The 21,826-nt window shown below is 46.0% G+C and overlaps 4 protein-coding genes across 4 annotated transcripts; 2 read left to right on the top strand and 2 right to left on the bottom strand.

The window, feature by feature from the left end:
* Positions 1–8,573: 8,573 nt before the first annotated feature.
* Positions 8,574–9,968, bottom strand: DFJ58DRAFT_828689 (chromatin associated protein KTI12). The gene is made up of 5 exons (XM_041392206.1): positions 9,766–9,968; positions 9,547–9,707; positions 9,423–9,489; positions 8,706–9,358; positions 8,574–8,656 (listed from the first exon to the last, which is right to left on the bottom strand). Exons 1-4 carry the CDS (start codon positions 9,917–9,919, stop codon positions 8,817–8,819), a joined length of 924 nt encoding a protein of 307 aa, XP_041234917.1. The 5' UTR covers positions 9,920–9,968; the 3' UTR covers positions 8,574–8,656; positions 8,706–8,816.
* A 52-nt stretch (positions 9,969–10,020) lies between these two features.
* Positions 10,021–11,124, top strand: DFJ58DRAFT_353807 (uncharacterized protein). Its single transcript, XM_041379998.1, has 2 exons — positions 10,021–10,773; positions 10,831–11,124. The coding sequence occupies exons 1-2, from the start codon at positions 10,214–10,216 to the stop codon at positions 10,838–10,840; spliced, it is 570 nt and encodes a 189-aa protein (XP_041234918.1). The 5' UTR covers positions 10,021–10,213; the 3' UTR covers positions 10,841–11,124.
* A 2,098-nt stretch (positions 11,125–13,222) lies between these two features.
* On the top strand, positions 13,223–15,501 carry DFJ58DRAFT_909050 (laccase; the record flags this gene model as incomplete). Its single annotated transcript, XM_041395135.1, has 12 exons — positions 13,223–13,347; positions 13,401–13,452; positions 13,504–13,573; positions 13,616–13,779; positions 13,830–13,914; positions 13,964–13,991; positions 14,039–14,747; positions 14,800–14,820; positions 14,874–15,022; positions 15,085–15,106; positions 15,165–15,228; positions 15,282–15,501. 12 exons carry the CDS (start codon positions 13,223–13,225, stop codon positions 15,353–15,355), a joined length of 1,563 nt encoding a protein of 520 aa, XP_041234919.1. The 3' UTR covers positions 15,356–15,501.
* Positions 15,467–17,803, bottom strand: DFJ58DRAFT_880688 (thiamine pyrophosphate enzyme, N-terminal TPP binding domain-containing protein; the record flags this gene model as incomplete). The annotated part of the gene is made up of 7 exons (XM_041394544.1): positions 15,467–15,998; positions 16,056–16,814; positions 16,877–16,959; positions 17,014–17,156; positions 17,210–17,312; positions 17,366–17,495; positions 17,552–17,803. The coding sequence occupies 7 exons, from the start codon at positions 17,801–17,803 to the stop codon at positions 15,705–15,707; spliced, it is 1,764 nt and encodes a 587-aa protein (XP_041234920.1). The 3' UTR covers positions 15,467–15,704.
* Positions 17,804–21,826: the final 4,023 nt, after the last annotated feature.

Here is a 21,826-nt window from a genome sequence, read left to right on the forward strand (position 1 = left end):
TATAGAGAAGGTAATGTTTTAAACCTGTAGAAAAGCTCACCTGCTGAAGCATTGACAAATAGATGTTGAGTGTAATGTGCGACAATGCATCAAACAACGACATCATGGTTGACAAGCTTGCGATGTTGGTTCCCAAGTTCACAGGAGAAGCAAGCCACACATGGTGTTTTTTGCACACTGTGAATCTTGTCACAAAGTCCTTGATACACAAGTTTGACGTATCAAAGAAAGACACTGAACATGCCTGGGATAAGAATGCCACCGAAGATGATGGGCTTATTGAGCTCAGTGCTGACATTGAGAGGGAAGACAGGGAGATGGTTGCCCAGTATAACGAGGGAGTGTCAGAGGATGACCTGCAAGATAACAACAAGGGATGGGTAAATAAGGTGGCCTTGTTGCCAGAGGCCCAAGCTGCAGAGCTGCAAACAAATATTCAACCCATTAAGTTAGTTCTTCTCAAGGTGCATTAGAATAGACACAAACTCACCTGCAAATTGACAACAACGTTGTACAGCTGCACAAACTCGCATACAAGCTCATACACTCCACAACTGTTGCGAACTAGGATAGTTCCGACAATAGCTACTCAATAAGAGTATTCGGCTAAGGTCAAGTCAAGGCTCTTGCATATGCAAGAGTTCATAAGACAAGGCAAGGAGAGTGTCCCTGACTTGAATCAGATTCAGATGGCTTAAGATTGGAGGTCTTAAGCGAAGGAAGTTCCAGGTAACACCTAGTAAGATTAAAGTAAAGAAATACAATATACAGGACGGGTTTATATAGTGAACGGTAACTGCTTTAGGGCAGGTATCAGTGAGTCAGAATGAGTCAGAGATAAGAGACGAGTCAGAGATAAGAGATGAGTCATAGATAAGAAATGAGTCATCTAATGACGGCTTGATAGCGATCGTGATGTAATACAATGAGTCAGAGATAAGATGATAAAAGATAAGTCTAGTGACGGCTTTGATAATGATCGTGACGTAATACAATGTGAAGAAGGGAAAATAAATAGGGGCATTCATAGACTGTAACAACAACTCTCCTCCTGCCTGCCTGGCACAAGATCCTTCTTGATCAGTCCATGTCACAACTAACATGCCCTGCGATGTTTCCACTCATTGGAATTCCACATATGACATGTTGGAGTATGCTGTCTCACATTGGAAAGCAATAGATGCTGTTACACAGCAAAGAGAGCTGGGTCTGAGAAAGTTTGAGCTTGCTGACAGTGAGTGGGAAATTGCTGGTCAGCTGTGTGATGTCTTGAAGGTGTGTTATGACTTTGTTTACTAAGCAAACACAAACATGCTCACCAGCCCATCTAAGATTCTAAAGGATGCTACCCTCTTCTTCTCTTGATCAACTCCTAATCTTGCGGCCATTATACCGGCAATGGATTTAATTGATGCCCGGATGACAAGTTATTCTCGCGACACAAAATATTCTCCATCAATTTGCGCTGCAGTTCGACTTGCAAAGAAGACCTTGGACCGATACTATGAGCTGACCAATACATCAGAGGTCTACAGGATTGCCATGAGTAAGTTCTCCCGTCCCACTTAGCAGTTACCACATTCCTTGTTCTCCTGTCCCACTCAGCAGTTACCACATTCCTATGAATACTGACTATTTTTTAGTCCTGCATCCTCATCATAAACTGACTTATTTCAAGTCCGCCGGTGACACGCACAAAACCTGTTTCGTACATGGTCATGGTAAATTTATGACACATGCTAGTCCTTACTTTAGTCTATGAACATCCCCTGAATTTTCTATACCTTACTTCAATTTAATTTGGACATTTCTGAGCATGTATCATCAAACTACGGCTTAGCAGTTCAAATTAAATACTTATCTTGCACACAAATCAGTGTCAAAACCCTTAATTTTTCATTAGTCAGCAATTTCCCACACCTTTCATAATTTTCTCTCACATTTTCACATCTTATGAGACATATACAACATCTTAACATTTTTTACATTATCATCTCAATATTTGAACAATGTCAGTAGATGATAATTAGTAAGAAAATCCATTTTATGTGATTGGTTGGACAAAGGATTGGTAATCAAATGCACAGCAATTAGGCAGTGCTAGAAGGACCTGTAGCACAGCCTTTGCTGAGTATTCTAGAACATTCTATGAGTATCTTACTAATCATTCCATAACATTCCATGACATTCTATAAGATTCTATTGTTCTTTCTCAAACATTCTGGAATATTCTATAGTACATTAGTAATCATTAGCACAGCCACTAGTCTAGTAGTATATAAGGGGCTCATTTTCCCCTCTTGTGAAAAAATCAATTTGATTCCCAAGTATTAACAGAGTGAAGCACAGTTAGGGGAACATAGGGGAACATTCTTTCACCCCTTAGATTCTTTGTCCCCAGTATTTGAGTGAACATTCAAGTGAATATCAGGAGAAATATTAGCTTATTTAGCTCCATTGTTTTGACATTATACTTCACATTCTTCAGAAGTATTTGGCCACATTCTTGAGCCATCTTTGATTCTATCATCTTCAATCATTCTACAGTGGCTCAAAAAACCGTCCGTATGTTTTGGCATTTTTCACTATCTATAATATTGTGTGAGAACAAACAAATGCCTCAAAAACATGCTTATACCACATTGTAGTATGGCCTCAGGGCTTTCATTTGAGCCCTACACCGTGGGAATCGGTGGAGATATGGTGGAGATACAAGGCTCACAAAATGGTGACTCATGCGGACAGTTTTTTGACTCAAGTATTTTACAGTAATAACCAGGTATTCTAGTATTTTGTATGACCTCCCTTGGCTTTAATTACTGCCTCTATCCTTCTAGGCATACTCTCAATTAATTTCTGGCAATCCTCAGCTGTGATCTTCCCCCATTCCACTGCTATTCTCTCCCAAAGCTCCCATACTCCTTTAGGGGGGTTTTCATAGGCTTGAAGCTTTTTCTTGAGTGTTCCCCAGAGATGTTCAATGACATTGACATCAGGAGACTGTGCTGGCCAGTCAAGAACATTGATGTTATGTTCTTCAAACCATTCCCTAGCTCTTCTGGATGTGTGCTTGGGATCATTATCCTGTTGGAAAATGATATCTTCTTCATCAATCCCTGATTCTGCCAAGCTAGGCAGCAAGTGGTCATTTAAAATGTCCACATACTGCTCAGCATTCATCTTCCCCTCAACCTCAGCAAGCATTCCCACACCATTCCATCCCATACAGCCCCATACCATTAAAGAACCTCCTCCAAACTTGACAGTCCCATTAACCTCTCTGTCTGTTAGGCCATCTCCCTTCTTTTTCCATACATACACCTTCCCATCTGACCCAATCCTATTGATTTTGGTCTCATCTGACCATATAACATGCTTCCAGTCCTCTACAGTCCAGTGTTGATGAGCTAAGGCAAAGGCTAGTCTTCTCTGCCTATGTTTGATGGAGAGAAGAGGCTTTTTCTTCTTTGTTACTGCCTTGAGATGAGCTGCCTTGAGAACATTCCTCACAGTTTGTGAAGAGACAGGGGTGTAGTGATGGTGGAATTGATATAATGGGTGGCTTGGACAGCATTATCAGCCTTTCCTGTAGTGATATGTTGGATAATAGCCCTTTTGTCAGTAGAGGTAAGCTTGGATGGACGTCCTCCACAAGAGTTTTCCTTGTCTGGGTGGCTTTCTTTGATGAACTTGGCCACAGTGGACTTGCATATTCCAGTTCTAGAGGAAATTTGGCGAGCAGAGAGGCCAGCATAAGACAGAGAGAGGATATTATCTCTTTGAGCAGAGGAGATGGCTTTCATGGTGATTATGACTATGATACATGAGATATTCTGGTTTATATAGTTAGATATAGTCATAAAATAACATAATGACACCACTTTATAATTTATATAATAGTGGCATGATTTTTATGGTGTCATAAATAATGATTTATATAGTTTTAATATACACTCAAAAAACTGTCCACATGAGTCATCATTTTATAAGCCTTATATCTCCACCATATCTCCGCCGATTCCCACGGTGTAGGGCTCAAATAAAAGCCCTGAAGCCATACTACAATGTGGTATAAGTATGTCCTTGAGGAATTTGTTCATTCTCACACAATATCATAGATAGTGAAAAATGTCAAACATGCGGACAGTTTTTTGAGCCACTGTAGTTCTCTTTAGACACAGGAAAAGTTCTGTGGGGAGAATTTCACGTATTATTCATCAATTAGGGTAGACACAAATAAGACCTACAATCTGTCAACGAATATGAAGAGCTTGGCCACTTAAGACTACATCAAGAAGGTGTACTCTATTCTGGACTGCGTCATTACTCATTGTGAGATCCTGAGCAGCAGAGAGTTGGTTTTGAGGCCACGTATTGGGACGATCCCGCTAGTAAATTTGTTCTCCATTGCTGAAGTATAAGTAAAGAATATCCAAGAGGGATATAGTATAGTTCTAGTTCATTGCATACAGTTGCAACACATTATTCTAAAGGTTATAGCACTATCTTGTGCTACTATTGGTTTCTATCATTATTAGTTTCTATTGTTTCTTTGCCCCTTTTACATCACTAGCATTCACTTGAAAAGTTCAACACACCTCGTCCCCCACGAACGACCACGTTATCAACCGTTGGTAATTGTCTGAACCGTTGACCGTGGAGGATTGTGAAATTTGGAGAATTTTCTTGCCTTTCACATCCTAGTAAGACACCGGTTGGGAGGAAAATTGGATCGACACCGCAGAAACTCTTGTCCGTGAGGAGTTTGAGTGGACCTACGAGGACATGGAGATTCGAGATGATGATGCTCTTGAGAGGGTGATTGATGTGCCTGCTCGTTCAGCAGTGGATTCTTCATCCGAGGTTTGTTTTAGTTTTTTTGTTGTTGTCTTTGTTCCATCCACTCACTACTCACTGTGTTCTAGAATATTTTTGACAATATGTCAGCACTTGCGCCATCCCAATCCATCAACTTAGGGAATGAGCTCGACCATTACCTGAATGCTGATGTTGAGCATGTTACCAATGCTATTGCATGGTGGCATGAGCACCGCTCATCTTATCCGTGTCTCTCATGGATGGCACTCGATTATCTGACAATACCTGGTACATCTAATTTGTCACTATGAAATATTGTTCTGACACTATTGGTAGCTACATCAGTTGTCATTGAATGTCTTTTCAGCTGTGGTAGGCTCCTGTTAACTCACGTTTGGTCATGTCTGTCTACGCAGTCAACACACGCCTTACTCTGCCTCAGCGCTTGGAGCTGTTTGAACCTTGTCAAGGACAAAAATGTTACAAAAGTCGCTACCTTGCCCGATGTTGATGGTGATGGCGATGAGGTTCTCAAGGATGGATGGGATAGAATAAGTTTGAATTTAGTAACACTGGCTGCTTGTAGTTACATTTTGTTTTTTCAGCTATCTTAGTGCGCACCCACGCATGGGTGTACCCACGGGTGCATATACTCACGGGTGTGCTACCTACCAACCCACCATAAAACCCACACCCACCATGCAGGTGTGGGTATACCTGCGGGTATGGGTGCGGGTGATACTGGCGACACCCACGGGTATACCTGTGTCATTGCCTACTTGTATTTACTGGCATGGCTCGAATACTGCCCATAATGTCCTACCACAGAACAATCTGGTCATGATATAACGGTCATCTTAGATTGATGACTCACCGAGTGATTGTTATTTTTTGTGTTAAAGTTGAACCTGTCGAGACTCTGCAAGACCGACATGTGGGCTATGTGCAGTACTGTACATTTGTATTTAGGCATATATACTAGCATGTTATATCAAACATTGTATGTAATGAGATGCCAGTGATCATTCCTGCAAAAGCCCTTAGTACTTCCAAGCTTGCGAGTGACTTGGGATTACTAGTACCACTGGTTGATTCCGAGTCCCAACTGGAAGTCACTGCAAATTTATCGTGAACATACAGTATACATTCTGTGAGCACTGTCGCCGCTTTGGGTTACTGTGAAACGCTGTCCTATTATGAACGTCTGGGGTTGTGTGTTCTGTGAGCTCTGTCGCCACTTTGGGTGGCTGTGGGAAACTGTCAAAAATTCCAATGTCTGTGGAGAAATTTGTGGTTTGCAGATGATTCAAGAAGCCGCATTTCCTCTCCGTGTAGTATCTTTCTTCTAGCCAACTTCGAACTCGATGTTGCCAGATCATCAGCATGATTAAAGGCTGTGCACCATGCCATCACCTGGGGGCCAGATGAAATTGACGCGGCCCTGCTGTGGGTGCCGCGGTCATGACGCGCCTGACGCAGCACTGTGGCGGAGATATGTATTCCGGATAGTCTGCTCTGCCTGTGAGTATTACATCTCCGCGGCAAATCCTTTTTTGTCGGTGCGAAGGCTGTTGATAATAGTTTATCATCCCAATACACACCCAGTGCGTCGCTATTCATTCCTGGTCCCAATTGATCTTCAGTATCGAGGGCTGCATCTGGGTGGGCCTTTTCCCTGTACTGTCAGACTTGCATGTCCGGGTCTGTGGATAACGGTTAGATGGTGAGCATGGGCTTACACCTTCATTTCCAGGTCCCTCAACTGTTGGCTCCTTCAAGTTATGAAGGTGAACATACTGCAGCTGCCAGCCCAAGCCGTACGTAAATAAGCCGAGCTGAGCCCGGGCTCACGTCACGGCCTGCCCAAGGCTTGGACTCGAATTTGCAAAGCCTAAGCCGGCAGGTTGGTATCTGTTCGATGTTCCAAGTTGCCCTCATCCAGAAGGTTCGCCAGCACACGCCATGTCACCTTCGCATTTTGCAGCCCAAAGACGCAGCTTCCATCCGGCTTGGGCCAGGCTTGAAATCTAGTGAGTAATTGCAGATCTGAAAATTTGGTAAATAAATCATTATTGTCGTAGACCGAACTCGCCGACTGCGTCCGGCACATTAAAGGATGATGTCACGGAATGTGAGCTAGCGTCTGTCTACCCAGCGATGCGGGCGCACGCAAATCGGTCACCCCACACTACCTGTGTATAAAAGCCAATGTAGGTTTTGACCCAGAGAACACCATTAAGTTTCAGCAATGATATTCACCTCACTCACCACCATGATTGTATCTGTCGCAGCAATGACTAGCGTAGCTGTCGCATCTGACAACCTGGTAATAACACCCTATGGCCTACCCTGCGACCCCCCTGGTAAGCACTTTTGCGGCCTACGTGTAGACCTTGTGTGCTTATGGCTAGTATCCGCAGGTCTCGTCGCGTGCTCAACGGGAATTAAACTCTGGAACGACGACAACGATTTCGCATTTCGGTGCGGACCTAAAGGCACAATTGTTTCCTATTTGGGATATGATTGTAAAAATTGCTGTAAAATAGTTGGTCCGGACATCGACAACTGTCGGTGAGCCTGAGTGAGCCTGTCGTTCTCTGCTGCCTTTAGAGTCGAATGTTGATGTGCTCGCTTAGCATGCATGGTTTCTGAGGGGAAGAGTGGCAAACTGGCGCTTCTCGCCGGTAAAGATTTCCCCTACCGTATGCTTGCCCTCTGTGTCCTGCGCCAGCAATCTCAATTTCTTCGTTGTGGAAGCGGCATGCAGAGCCTTCATAGCTGTGTGCATCCGAGGCGGTGGTTGAGGTAAAACGTTTCAGAATTCAGATGTTAACGAGCAAAGGGCAGCTGGGCAGGGTGTGATTCAACACAATCGTTCAATACAGTTGAGGTCTGATCAGCACTTTTGAAACGTCGTTAGCAATGGTCCCGTGTAGACAAGTAGACACCGCAGTTCGCAAGTACAATTAGCATGTGATATGAGATACACACGGAGTAGGACCAGCCCTGCACTGCAGTGACTGCACACATAGCCTTGATTAAACATCGAATGTCAGCGTTAAAAATCTCCTCCAAATTATAATCCAGATACATCCGCCAGTGTCGTATGAATTCATGATCGTCCTTCACTTGCTAGTATGTTGACAAGGCTAGAACATCGTGGATGATGATTTACGGACTGGTGGTGTGATACATGATCAGTTGGAGATGCAGTCATTCAAGTTGATATACTCACGAGTCTGTGAAAGAAACCCTTGTGATCTGTATTCGACGATAAGCACATGAATGGCTGGCCAGCAGCACGCGGGCTAGCTTAGACGAACAAAGTCATCTTACTCACGATACACATCACATATATCACTCAGTCGTTAAAAAAAGTTTCTTGGAGTGGTCCGACGGCATTGCTGTACTTGCTGAATTTGATGTACAACATCAAGCACAGGAGGACTGATTCATTCATGAGTTCGAAAATCTTCTTGAGAGACAAGACGACTGACCCAGTTCAGTTCATAGACTAACAGAGTGGCGTACTTGAAGACGTCATTCCTCCCGCACAAGAAAAGAAAAGACGGTTTCCCGGATCCGCTGTCCGCCCACCACGAACATGATTGTGTTAAAAATCAAAGACCGCATCACAAACGTATACTATTGGGGTCGTGTTTTTGGAATTAAAGACCAGGGGAGTGTCCGATATGAGATAAGAGACTACGCAACAAACCTGGTAGTGGTTTGGCTTCAAGCTTTCTATGGTGAAAGGGGCTGATCACTAGGTAAAGCCTTGTCCTGCGCAGCACCAAGGAGAAGACCTCCTTATAAAAGTCATTCGAATGATTGAATGCTGCGATTCCTCCATGAAAACTCTACAAAAAGTGAGAGATTGTGTTCACCTGGGTTAATCGTTTGATCTTTGATGTGTGAGCCACATATTAGAAGCCCTGCATTATATTACTCCTGGGATTCTAATCCGAGGCTCTTGTTTTGAATACTTAACGTGCAAGTCACCTCGCAACACCCAGCCCCTCCTCCAAAAACTCTGCAAATGCACGTGACACGCCCTCCTCTCCCCACTCTACCCTCCCCTTTTCTGTGCTGCCCAATGTGACAGCTTTCCGGCGCGCAGCCACGAATTGGCGTTTGAGTCGCTGCAGCTCCGACAGCGTCAGTGCACGATGCGGGAGTGTTAAGTGGACGCGGAGCACAGGATTCGCATTGGTACTTGTATTCGAACTAGGCTCGAGCGCATCGACGGTGAGGACGATAGGTCCCCCAAGCGGGGCAGCAGCCTGAGCAGCCATGAGCGAAGAAACCAGTGCATTTGTCGTATGCTCCAGGGTGCGGAGGGCATCTGTGGGTGCTTTGGGTGTTATCTGGGTGCCGACATTTGGAGGTTTGACGATGCCTGTTGTGACTGCGTCTGATATGCGTTCGAGTGGGGGCGTTGGGTCATCCCAGGGGATGGTAAAGAGCGGGGCATCCCAGCGGACCATGGATGAGGGCTCTTCGAAGCGCTGGATGAGGGCGTCGAGGCTGTTGGGTGTATTTCGAGGTTAGAAATTGGGGTGTGGGAACACGGAGAAGTGAAAGACGGACGTTTGGGGTTTAGTATCTCTTCCCATCTGCTCGTTCATCGTTCCATTTCCGACATTGATCAGGTATAGCGAGGACATACACCTACTTTTCTCAATTGTGTCAGTTGTGCAAGTGAGAATATAGCGATCTGCTACACACCGTAGCGACCCTTACGCCAGCCTCTCGGGCTTTGCAATACAGCTGGTATCTGAACCCCTTGATGTAGTTCATCCCATCTACGATGAGGATCGTGTCTCTGGCAATGTGTCTTGTGATAGCGGTGAAGAGAGTCGCGCGGGCGGTCTTTTCTTGAAGGGAGTCTGATTGACGGTCGGGGAGTCAGCCTACAGACAACAGGGCAAAAGATGGGGACAATACCATCATATGACGCGCGGTCAACGGCCAAATCATCGTCCGAGATGACTTTTACTTTGAGCTGAGGGCTTGAAGATGATGAGAAGAAGTCGTGGATTTGGGTTGCACGGGTTGATTTTCCAGAGGAGGGGTAACCTGAGATGGTGATGAGCGCCATTGAATGAGCCAAAGATCACGTTTTCGGGGTCTCCGGTACTAGGGTGTATGTAAATCACGAGCTCATCATCAACTTGAACGTCTTCCTTTTTGAACTTGTTAGCAACATGCAGACAGCTAATCCAACAGTCAACAATTTCTCGTTCTCAGATATCATTAGTGCGATGCAAAACATCGCAAGTGCCCAGTTTATAATTGATCGTCTCTGGTAAATAACCGCTCGCATCAGCTCGCACCTTCACAAGTGATCGTATATGTCTACTATTCCAATTTCACGAATGTTGTGTTAACGAAGATGACCAGATTCCGAACTTTGAAACTCCATATCACAAATTCCCCAACACCGACCACTCTACTACTATCGACCCGAGGACCAGAACGTTTTCGATATCATCGCCGAGGGCCGGCAGCAGTTGGAAGCTGTGATGAACGGGGTAAAAAATCTTCATCGGCAACTCGTTCAAAAAAGGACAAGATCACCCAGTCGATGAATTTCCACAAGGGATTCATATCGCCTCTCTGGCGCTTTCCAGATGAACTCCTCTCCCAAATTTTCCACCACTGTTTCCCGGACACTGGTCCAAAAACCAATCACTTTTCGCCCTCATCAAGGCTCAAAGCTCCAATGATCGGAGTATGCCGACGATGGAGGGAGGTTGCAACGAGCACACCCAGTCTGGTGCAGGTGCACGTGGAGGTCGATGATACAGACTGGCAGCGGACGGCTTCCTGCTATGACTCATGGCTCAATTGGTCCGACCACGTTCGTGCCAGGTGTTGCCAGGGTGAACTCCGTTGGAAAGTAAAACCTGCTATCTTTACACTGTCTGGGTTTTATGTAAACTTGGTGTGCAGGTGAATCACGTCCGTTGTGACTTCAACATGAAGCTGACACCTCATTTGGTCTACGAGATGCAGTTGATTTTGACTGTCATGGTATGAACAAGACTGTGTGATGTTACTACAGACGAACAATGCAGGCCAAGGAAGCCCCAGCCTTACAACCTCATGGGTATCATGTCCCGATTTATTCATTTATCGGTGACTGAATAGAGTTCAGGTCCAATACCGTGAATGTCTACGAGGTGCGTTAACAGTCTACAACCCACAAGATCCACGGCGTTTCTCGTGCAATATTAATAATCGTCAGCGAACTCGGAGACATGGAATTACGTTTCTGACATTTATAAGACACGTTTGATGGATTGGTAAGCAAACCGATGGATCAATTCCCGTGATTGAACCGGCTCCGACTTGCAGGTATCACGCTCCATTGCCTCAAGTCCAAAGACAGGTAAAATCCTCAGTGCTTATTGACGGTGTCGGGAGATATCAGAGGGGGCTGACATACCTTTCGCTGTTATCAACGTTTCAGCCATACAAACGATATCGTTTTCTGCGGCGCGCTTACTCTGAATCAACATGGCTTTCAAGCCTAACTATATGTATATTCTCGGTCGAAACCATAAGCTCACCATTATCGAAGTTGATGGGCCAATACGTCGAGCCGCTTGTGGTCGACTCCATCCAGATCTACGCTGCACAACAGTATTCCTTTGTTCTCGAGACAAGTCAGCCTATCGAGAACTATTGGGTGCACGCGGATCAGAACTCAGGAACAAACTCCACGGCCATCCGTCGCTCTGTATGAGATTGACCTACACCTCTTATATCCGCCTCCGCCTATTTTGCTCAAGGAAGAGGCGCATACGTCAAGCTTAATCTGATTCTTGGGGAAAATGAGACCAATTCCAACTTCCACATCAACGGTGTCCAGTACAATTCCCCTAGTGTCCTAGTTTTGCTGCAGTTACCGAGTGGCGATATGACAGCTTCGGATCTGGTACCTAATGGCTCAGTATACACTCTTCCGCGGGACAAAGCTATTGGAACCCTGATAATCCGCCAGGCTGCCCTGTGAGTCCTTTTCATAATTGGCTATGCATATATATATGCTCTTGATTGACAACAGACCGACTCTTTAATAGCATTCATTCCACCTCCATGGGGTACGTCTTGACATGACATCTGTGTATGTACATCCCGTCGACTAACAGATGGTTTACAGCACAGCACCGCTGTCATCAGAAGTGCCAGAAGTAGCAGTTGTCAACCCTGTCATGCGCAATACCGTGACTACTAGCATTAGTGGTGACTACGGACTATCCGCTTCATCACAGCCATTCTTGAAGGTTGGTCCTGGGCTAACTTTACTTTCCTTAGATGTGCCATCCCCGATGACCGAACATGGACTCAATACGCCGTCAGTATACTTAGTTTCACTGGCATCTGCACCGCGGGTTGCGCCGGAGATACCTGGTGATATTTGTGGTCCCTTGCACCCTTCCGTCATCGATCCTCAGGGGTATGCATCGATCGTCCTTACATCTCGTTCCGCAGTCCCTGGCTCTGTAGAAATCGGAATACTTGTGACCTATTATAGTCTGCATCTTGACTACCTTCCCGTCGCAGATTACCGGGAATGACAACAGCGCATCCGAAAAGTTGCAGACGTCTCAGTGCCCATCATGATTCACGCCTTTGATCGTAACGAGGTCGAACGACTTCCATGCCGCAAATACTTGATGCCAACGAGAGACCGCTGGAATGTCACCCAACGAATCAAATCCTACTTGTAGACGACGGTGTGGTTCCTTGAACTACCGATATATAACAAAACTTGGCATGCCAGTTTCATCTCTTAGGTGTGTGCAATGTACATTGGATGTGCATCGATATCCTCTCATGATAAGTGACGTGGCGCACGTGACAGTTACAACCAACTTAAGTCGACTCTGCTGCCTATACTCAGTCATTGAGCAACTACCACACAACTCATCGCCGCTGCTCCACATTTGGAATATTCCCCGAAGCATGTTCATCTTGGCGATTGTTGCTTCTCCACGTCATGCTAAGTTTTCATCTCTGTCGCAAGAATATTCCGAAGAGGCTGGAACCTTATTCTGATGCTTCGGGGAATCCATGCGCCACTTGTAAACGCTAGCCAACGTTGAGAAACTCGTAAGATCTAAGAGCTTGTACTACCTCGTGCCGGCGAGTGAGTATCATAATCTGAAGCCGAGGACTTTGAAAGTAGTGTTGTCGTTTCGTTACACTATTCAGGCCTGATCAGTTCTGACTTACAGGTGGGAAGCTGCTGAGATATCGCCACTAGGGAAATGGTTGCTTCACAGTCGAAAACTTCGATCCACGACCCGGAAAAGAAGCATCAGATCCAAAAGGCGATTACAAAGTGCACTACTTAAGTCAAAGGTTGCACTGCGTTTTGCTCATCCTCCGGGTCATGATTCGACACTATATATTCTTGTGCGTCTTGACAAGTCTTCAGAGTTACGCCGTTACTGTTGGCCCAGTTGCTGACCTAGTCATTGCAAATGCTCAAGTGTCTCCAGACGGATTTGTCAAGTCGTCAGTTTCGGGTGTATTTTTTCGTTCTGCTTGATTACTGAGGTCAGTACCAGGGCTGTTCTTGCTGGCGACACTCTCCCCGGGCCTATTATCACGGGTCAGAAAGTGAGATTACTTTGTGTATACAAACTCTCGGTGATCTTATGTGTTTTTAAGGGCGACACGTTCAAAATCAACGTCACCAATCATTTAAATGATGAAACAATGCTCACTAAGTACCAGCATCGTAAGCACCAATTGGTTGAAACACAGGAGCGTCCAATGATAGTCTACCCCGGACAGCACTGGCATGGACTATTCCAACGCCATAGCAATCAAATGGATGGCGCAGCATTTGTGACGCAATGCCCGATCTCTCCTGGCCATTCTTTTCTGTACGAGTTCAATGCTGGCGATCAAGTAGGAACCTACTGGTACCACTCTCATTATGGAGTTGGTGTTCCGATTTATTCACTTCCAATTGATCACTGAGTGAAAATCAGGTCCAATACTGTGACGGTTTACGAGGTGCACTGATTATCTACGACCCACAAGATCCATACCGCTTCTTGTACGATATTGATGATGGTCAGTGAGCCAGACAAAGTGGAATTTCGGTTCTGACACCTAAGCGAAGAGTCTACCATCATCACGCTGATGGACTGGTAAGCCAATGGTTCTTTCACGTGGATTGACTCAGCTCCATTTGCAGGTACCACGTACCATCCCCTCAAGTCCAGAGACAGGTGGTTCCAGACTCGGTGCTTATCAATGGTGTCGGGAATCATCCAGGAGGGCCAGATACGCTTTACGCCGTCATTAACGTTCAGCCATACAAAAGATATCGATTCCGCTTACTGAACATGGCGTGCAAGCCCAACTATATTTTCTCGATCGATCACCATAAGCTTATCATAATCGAAGCTGATGGTCAATACGTCGAGCCGCTCGTGGTGGACTCTATCCAGATCTACGCCGCACAGAGGTACTCCTTCATTCTTGAAACAAACCGGCCTGCCGACAACTATTGGGTGCATGCGGTCCCCAACTTAGGTACAGGCTCCATGGCCATCTTACGATATGCAGGCTCTCCCGATGTGGACCCTAAGATCAGGATGACTGCAAACCCAGTCGCTCTACAGGAGACTGACCTACACCCGTTATATCCACCTCTGCCTATATTGCTTCGGGAAGATGGCGCAGACGTCAAGCTTGATATTGTTTTTGGAAAAAATATGACCAATTTCAACTTTCTCATCAACGGCGTGCAGTACACTTCTCCTAGTATCCCTGTCCTACTACAATTGCTGAACGGTGATATGTCGGCTTCGGAAATGGCACCCAATGGTTCCATATATTCTCTACCAAGGAACAAGGTTATCGAGATTTCATGGATTCCTGATTTTTCCCCAGATCGCCCTGTGAGTCCCAAAACATCATGTACTTGCATACCCTCGACTAAAACCTTAGCAGCACCCATTTCACCTGCATGGAGTACATCTCTACATGTCATCTATGCACATCCCGTACTAATAAATGATTCTTAGCACAAATTCGCTGTCATCAGAAGTGCTGGCAGTAGCAGATATAACTACGCCAACCCCGTGTTGCGCGATACCGTGAACACTGGTTTTCTCGGTGACTACGTGACTATCCGCTTCATCACTGATAATCCTGGGCCGTGGATGTTACACTGGTCAGCATCGCTCTTGATAACTCATCGCCAATGATGTTGATGACTTTGGGACTTTTGTATAGTCATATTGATTGGCATTTATACATGTAAGTTGCTTGTTCCTTTTACCGAGCCTGGACGGACTTTTGATTTATATGATCACAGCGGGATGGCTTTGGTATTTGCAGAGGCTTCTCAAGATGTGGCGGCTTCGCAACCTCTCAGTAGTGAGCACATAGCACCATGGACTACTAGACTTAGGTCTGACGATCAGCGATAGATTCTTCGAAGCAGCTCTGTCCGATATATGATAGCCTTCCTCAACAAAATTTCTCTTTACCACCTCCAATTTGATTGATATCATTGGTTTGTTGTCTCGCAAACCTTGCCCTTTATTCTGAATCATATCAAATTTAAAAGGAACTTGCTTAGAGACAATTCAATGTTCGTGTAGCGATAGAGAGATAAGCTTGATTGTTCTACAAACGCCCGTCATTTATTGCCGTTTCGAACAGTTTAAAACTATGTAGTGAAAAGATACTTCATTACACAAAAGGTCAATTTATAGATCTATCGATGATGGGACGCCCAGCGCCCAGCGTATTCATGACATTCATTAAAATCTATGGTTATAAGCACAGACCTGACCAATTTTACAGCGTAGACCCAATTCCCACTAGCGCACCTTCTGGGTTCTCGTCGCTCAAATACTCTCCAATACACACTCCACAATCGCACACCGCCGCTCTTCGACAACGATTCGCACAGCTTCCGCCATCGTCTCTCCTAGGGGATCACCCGCTGCGATGCGTTTTCCCCACGCCCACCCCCCGGTCGCAGCTACTGCGATACCCACATAATCTGGCATGACAGGCCCGAGGCCCACAGTGAGCTGGTTGCCAGTAACCTTAGAGCCGTGCCCCTCGGGGTGCACGCCCAGCATGGAAAGTTTTGGTGATTTCCAGCCTCCGTTATTCAAAACGATGGTCAGGAAGGGCTACCGTTCAAGACTTCCTCAGAATCATCACTCAAAATCTCAGTATGTGGTACTCACTGTTTCATACCGCCTCGCCATCCAGAACGCACTGCTAGGCACCCCAAACAAGAACGTACCATCACCAACCACGCTCACTACCAGCTCGTATCCCACCTTCCCTGCACCCTTGCCCGCATTTACGCCTCCTAGAACCGCACCAACGCTCGCACCCAATGCCCAGCCGAGCGAAGAGCCGCCGGAGCTCAACATGCCCGCAGGCGTATCGGGATGCAGGTGTGACCATGAAAGCGGGTAGTTACTGATGGTCTCGTTAAGGTAAAGCGTGCTCGCAGGGTGCGGTACCTTATTTTCCACCGCCGTACGCAACGCTCCAAAGATGCGCGAGGGCAAATACGGCACATTCGGTTCGAACGCGAGTGTCTCTGCGTTACGCATGTCTGCGATGAACGCATCGTGTATTGCCTGTATGTTCCTGGAACGCGTGTAGAATCCTGTCGCCGCGCCTGTGCGCCCGGAGTTCAGGAGTTGGTAGAGCATGACGTCAGCGCTGGCACGGCAAACAACTTCTGCGACGCCGGCGACGTGCTCCATGCCGATGGTTTCTTTAAGAGGGTCCCCAGAGTCGATTACGAAGATGCGGGCTTCATCGCTGGGGCGCTCGAAGTTGCCTTGATTGTCTTTGTTCATTGGGATCCATGGTACCTCTGCGTCGATGACGAGGATTACGTCTGCTGTGCTGAGCAGCGAGTGTGTGTTCCAGGTGCGAGGAAGGAAACGCCCACGAAGAATGGATGCGAGAGAGAGACATTTGTAGCGCTAGGGCAAGTCACGAATATAGGGATAGCCATCAGCCGGGAAAGCATCTCCAGGGCGGCGACGGCTGCAGGATTCCGCCCAATGTATGACGTAATGATAAGCGGGTTGTTTGCATGAGCCAGGGCATCGCCAATTACGTTCACGGCTGCAAACATGATAAGAAAAACCCATAGTGTCTGTACTTGCTATGGCAATTTACCTGAGGGGGAGAGCCCGCTTGGCTCGATTGAAGGCCATCTGCAGAGAGATGCCGGAGTGTTGAAAAGTGATTCATCGATCTCCTGTTCTAACACTTCTCTGCGTGCCCAGAGATATACTGGACCTTTTGGTTCGCTTGTGGCACTGGGGTGCACATTTTAGCTAATTTTGACTTTGAATGAACGAAAGGAGCTTACATCTGAAGAGCACGTCTGACAAGATGAGGGACATTTTCGGGTGCATTGATCTGTGCAGTGAAACGCATGTATTGCCTGACAATGGCAGGTTGGTCAGGTATATCTACGCACAAAGAATCTGAGGTTTATCTTCAACCAATCAAGTGGGTATCTTACCTTGCATCCAATGAATCCACTCATTCCTCGACCCCTTCAACTCTCCTTCCACAGTAGACGGTGATGCACCGGCAAACACCAGGATGGGGACCTTTCCTCTGCTCGCGTTATGGACGGCACCAGCAAGAGCCTATCACAAAGTGTTTAACAGAAATATCTCTAGAAAGCCAAGCGTACGACACCAACCTGGGTTCCGACATCGACATGTACAATGACTGCAGCGGGCGTGTTCGTAACCTGTACAAATGCCTGTGCCGCGCTCAACGCAGCCATTTCATTGGGGCAAGTGATTATTTCGACAACGGTATCGCCATGGTCGACGCGTTGGCGTTGGAGGTCTTCGAGGAGTGCAGGGTGATCGGAGCCCCAGTTAACGAATGCATGAGTGATGCCGACCTGGGCTAGGGTGTGGAAGAAGAGAGAAGAAGTGGTATACATCGTGGGCAACGATGGAGGGCAGCGCAGGTGTGTATATATAGTGCTGATTATCCTGGGACCTGCGCCCAGTAGCATGGGATATGATGCACTTTCCTGGATTTACGGGCCGCACAAACGTAATGCTGTGAGCAAGGTTGAGAACTCGAGCTTGGATGAGTGGGAGATGGATACACATTGGCGGAAAAAACATATGGAACTATCAGAAGTTGGAGATATATAGGAACCCCATTTATATTATCTGGGTGTGGTTTAACCTGACGCGAACTCGACAAGATCTGATGGATGACTATTCAGAAAACAGCTCATTTCTTCGGGAGAAAATAATGTGACGCACGAAATCCTTCAAGAACGGAAACTCCCTGCAGCTCACCGTCGATGTGTATATTTGTTGGAAAAGAGCAATATCTGCAGCCCTCTTCGTATGCCGACCATTATGACCATCATGTGATGTTTGAAGTTTGGGGTTTTTGATGAGAATCTAGATGATTATCGCAAACTATCGATACAGATAATGGCCTCATCAAGCACCCCAAAGCGGCCACGGCCCACCAAATTCCTAGGTACAGTGCGTTGCGTAAAAATGTTTTGGACGCAACCCGTGCATGGTGTGGCTGTAAAATTTGAAACAAACATATACAAACATGTTCCGTCCAAATCACTTGAAGGACTGAACGTTTTAACAAATATTGAGTGGAACGCACTGATACTATGCTAATTGATGCATGTACTATGATAAACACCATGTCCCGACACACACCGGATGCTATTAGCACAGTCAGACCTTACTGTGGTCGAGCGCTCTGAGTACTGTCGAGATGGACTTGGTAGTAGGAGTTACGAGTTTCTTCCTCGAAGCTGCAGAGGTGCGTGCACTATTTTTATTCATTTGACGCCAATACATGAGCCCTGTTTATCTGAATAGAGTTGAGGGCAATATGGTTCACCTGATTGGCTATGCACCGCTTCCATTAAGTCGGCCATTCTGCGGTTGCCCAGCGGTGCTGCAGACGTCATAGACAAGGTCCATGATGTGTTCCTTGATGATGGTCCTATGGTGCCGTCTGGAAATCGTGCTAGCGAGGAAGATTTCCTTGTCAGACTCTCGTTGATTGGGTTGACGACGAACACCACCAAGTACCAACGAATCCTCACGGGTGAGACTAATCCTCCATGGGGCGGATGCATCATAGACCTTATCTATGACTTTTGCAGCTCACAGATAAGGTCTATGATGCGTGAACACATGTCGACATTCACTCATGCATGGTTTCGTCGGAGGTTCATCTTACATAACTCGTCTTAGCCAAATGGTTACCACAACAGAATCGAAATCTGTTTCTCTTGGATTGTGAAGGTTCGAAACCTACCCCCAACAGCTCGTTTTTTCCTATCAGAATATGCCTTGAAGATTCCCTCAAGGATGGTTTCCTCGGAGGGTCATCTCAACTTCGTCATGGTCAAAGTTGTTACCACAACAGAATTTAAATCTGTCTCTTGAACTGTGCCAGTGCAGGTTCGAAACTTGCCGACGACAACGTTTCTTTTTTGATCGGAACACGGCGGCCTTGAAGATTTACTCATGGATTTTTTCCTCAGAGGTCGATCTTAACTGGTCTTAGGCTAGGCGGTTTCTACAGCAGAATCAAAATCTGTTTCTCTCGGCCTGCGCAGATTCAAAACCTGCTCACAACCAGGTTTTTTTCTATCGGAACACACTTTGACATTGAGTCATGGATGGTTTCCTCAGAGGTTCATCCAACGGGGTCTTAGCCAAGTGGTTACTACAACGGAATCAAAATCTGTTTCTCCTGGCTTGCGCAGGTTTGAAACCTGCCGATGAAAGGTTTTTTCTATCGGACATTTATTCGTGGATGATTTCCAGCTAACGGATCTTAGCCAAGTGGTGACCATAAGAGAATCAAAATATGTTTCTCTTGGAGACTTGGACTGTGCAGGCTCGAAACCTGCCGACGACAATGTTTCTTTTTTATCGGAACACGGCGGGCTTGAAGATTCATGGGTGGTTTCCTCGGAGGCCCATCTAACTTGTCTTAGCCAGGTGGTTTCTACAGCAGAATCAAAATCTGTTTCTCTTGGATTGCGCAGTTTCGAAACCTGCCGACGTCCACGCTTTTTTTTCTATCGGATCACGGTGGCCTTGAAGATTACTCATGGATGGTTTCCTCAGAGGACCCTCTTAACTGGGTCTTAGCCAGGTAGTTACACAACAGAATCAAAATCTGTCGAACCTGCCGACGAGGAGGTTTTTTTTCCCTATTGAACATACCTTCATGATTCACTCATCGACAGTTCCTCGCAGGACCATCTTCAATGGTGTTAGCCAAGTGGTTATCAGAGTCAAAATCTGGTTCTCCTGGATTGTGCAGGTTCGAAACCTACCAAATGACGTATCTTTTTTCTATCGGAACACAAGTCGGCACCACTGAGCTATGCAATGTTACATTTGAAACGATTCGCTGTGTGCCCATGATTCCATGCTACATAAGTATGTCGTCATCTTCAAAGCCCCTGTCTATTCATCCAAGTTTGGCCGTTATTGGCCCGAAGCGCAGCGAGGGCAAAGAACTTAGACTTTGGATTAGTGTAGCCTTTAGCCCCTGTGAGCAAATAAGGAATACGGCTGGATTGTTCTTTCGAATCAATCTCGGACTTCTAGGTATCCATGTAGGTAACGAAATCCAAAGTCAGATATCTTGGCAACTTTATCTTCTCGCCCACACATACACAAATCTGCGACCACCGCAAAATCTCCAGTCATGACAAATATTGTAGAAGAGATCTCCGGCCATGCATAACCCCAGAGATTGCTTACCCACCTTCCTGAGGGCCCGGCATTTGCTTCTGTCGTAAGTCACAACCGTAGTGCATCATCACAAACAACCAAATTATCCGGATTCCCGAATTAAACTGCCTCTCTAATATCCATTTTAAAAGTACTGATCAGGTCTTATGCATAGCGAGATAAAGTTTGCTCAAGTCGCGGTGTTAATTCAAAATTCGTTTACCACAGGATTGCGCCCTCTCATACATATACCCACCACAGACATGATGCTCACAACCATATCTGTGTGCAATACAATGGACATGGACACTACTAGTACTCCTGGCCACTACTTGTCAAATGACTACATGTCATATGAAGCTGTTTTGTGTTGCATCCCTTCTGTGATCATTGATGCTTGACAAGTCCCTAAATCTGATTGGCCTCAGCCCATCTATCCCAAAGCTGAATTTTCGTATTGTTTGCTGAATTTCCACAGTCAGACAGGTCAAAGCTATGATTCGTATCATGGACCTAATATCAATATCGATGAGAATCATTCCAACACCAGATATGCACCATCATATGGAAGGTATGTGTGCATACCTGATGCCGTGGACACCTTTGTCATCAGAGAAGTTGGACCTTCCAGAACCTTACTCCATTCAAACACCCTCATTGCATTCACACCAAAGGACCCCAGATTCTTCAAGAGATGTTCAGTTCTGCAATTGAATGTATGAGTATCACTGTTCACATGATGTACTTCAGTTTGGTCTTTCCTTCATTGGTACTTACAGCTGTTTGCACCAATTGTCACAGATAAAACAGGACAGCTTGCAATGTCCGATCAGCACGAATTTCTGGGTATGTAACGTTCCATACTTAACGTGCCATAGCGATAGGAACGCAATTGATTGCAATCGGGAGTTGAACATTGAAAGTCCATGGTTTGACTTCTTGTTTTCTTTTGGGGGGACTAGCCTAGCGCTCTGCAGACAGATGTACACTGAATGGTGAATTAATCACAATACTTAACATCAAGAATTGCCAAAGTCCAAGTGTACTGACTTGGCGAGGGTATTATGAAGGATGCTCATTTACTGGATGTACATGCTGGTGGGACAACCATGGAAGGGTATGAGTCTAGGGCAGGACCAGCGGACAGCGAGAAGGGAGTGTTGGGTGACATCGGCTATGAAAGCGCTGGGCTGCTGCGCAATGGTTGCTGCATTTATGAG

The sequence above is a fragment of the Suillus subalutaceus genome, assembly GCF_016647625.1.
Source record: "Suillus subalutaceus strain FC151 chromosome Unknown DFJ58scaffold_471, whole genome shotgun sequence".
Lineage (NCBI taxonomy): Eukaryota > Fungi > Basidiomycota > Agaricomycetes > Boletales > Suillaceae > Suillus > Suillus subalutaceus.

Excerpts from the sequence above, each read along its gene's own strand:
- DFJ58DRAFT_828689 (XM_041392206.1), bottom strand. The coding sequence starts at position 9,919 with ATGGCGCTCATCACCATCTCAGGTTACCCCTCCTCTGGAAAATCAACC. Across the intron at positions 9,490-9,546 it reads CTGGCGTAAGGGTCGCTACG|GTGTATGTCCTCGCTATACC; the intron begins GTGTGTAGCAGA and ends TGAGAAAAGTAG. Across the intron at positions 9,359-9,422 it reads ACGAGCAGATGGGAAGAGAT|ATACACCCAACAGCCTCGAC; the intron begins ACTAAACCCCAA and ends TCTAACCTCGAA.
- DFJ58DRAFT_353807 (XM_041379998.1), top strand. The coding sequence starts at position 10,214 with ATGACCAGATTCCGAACTTTGAAACTCCATATCACAAATTCCCCAACA.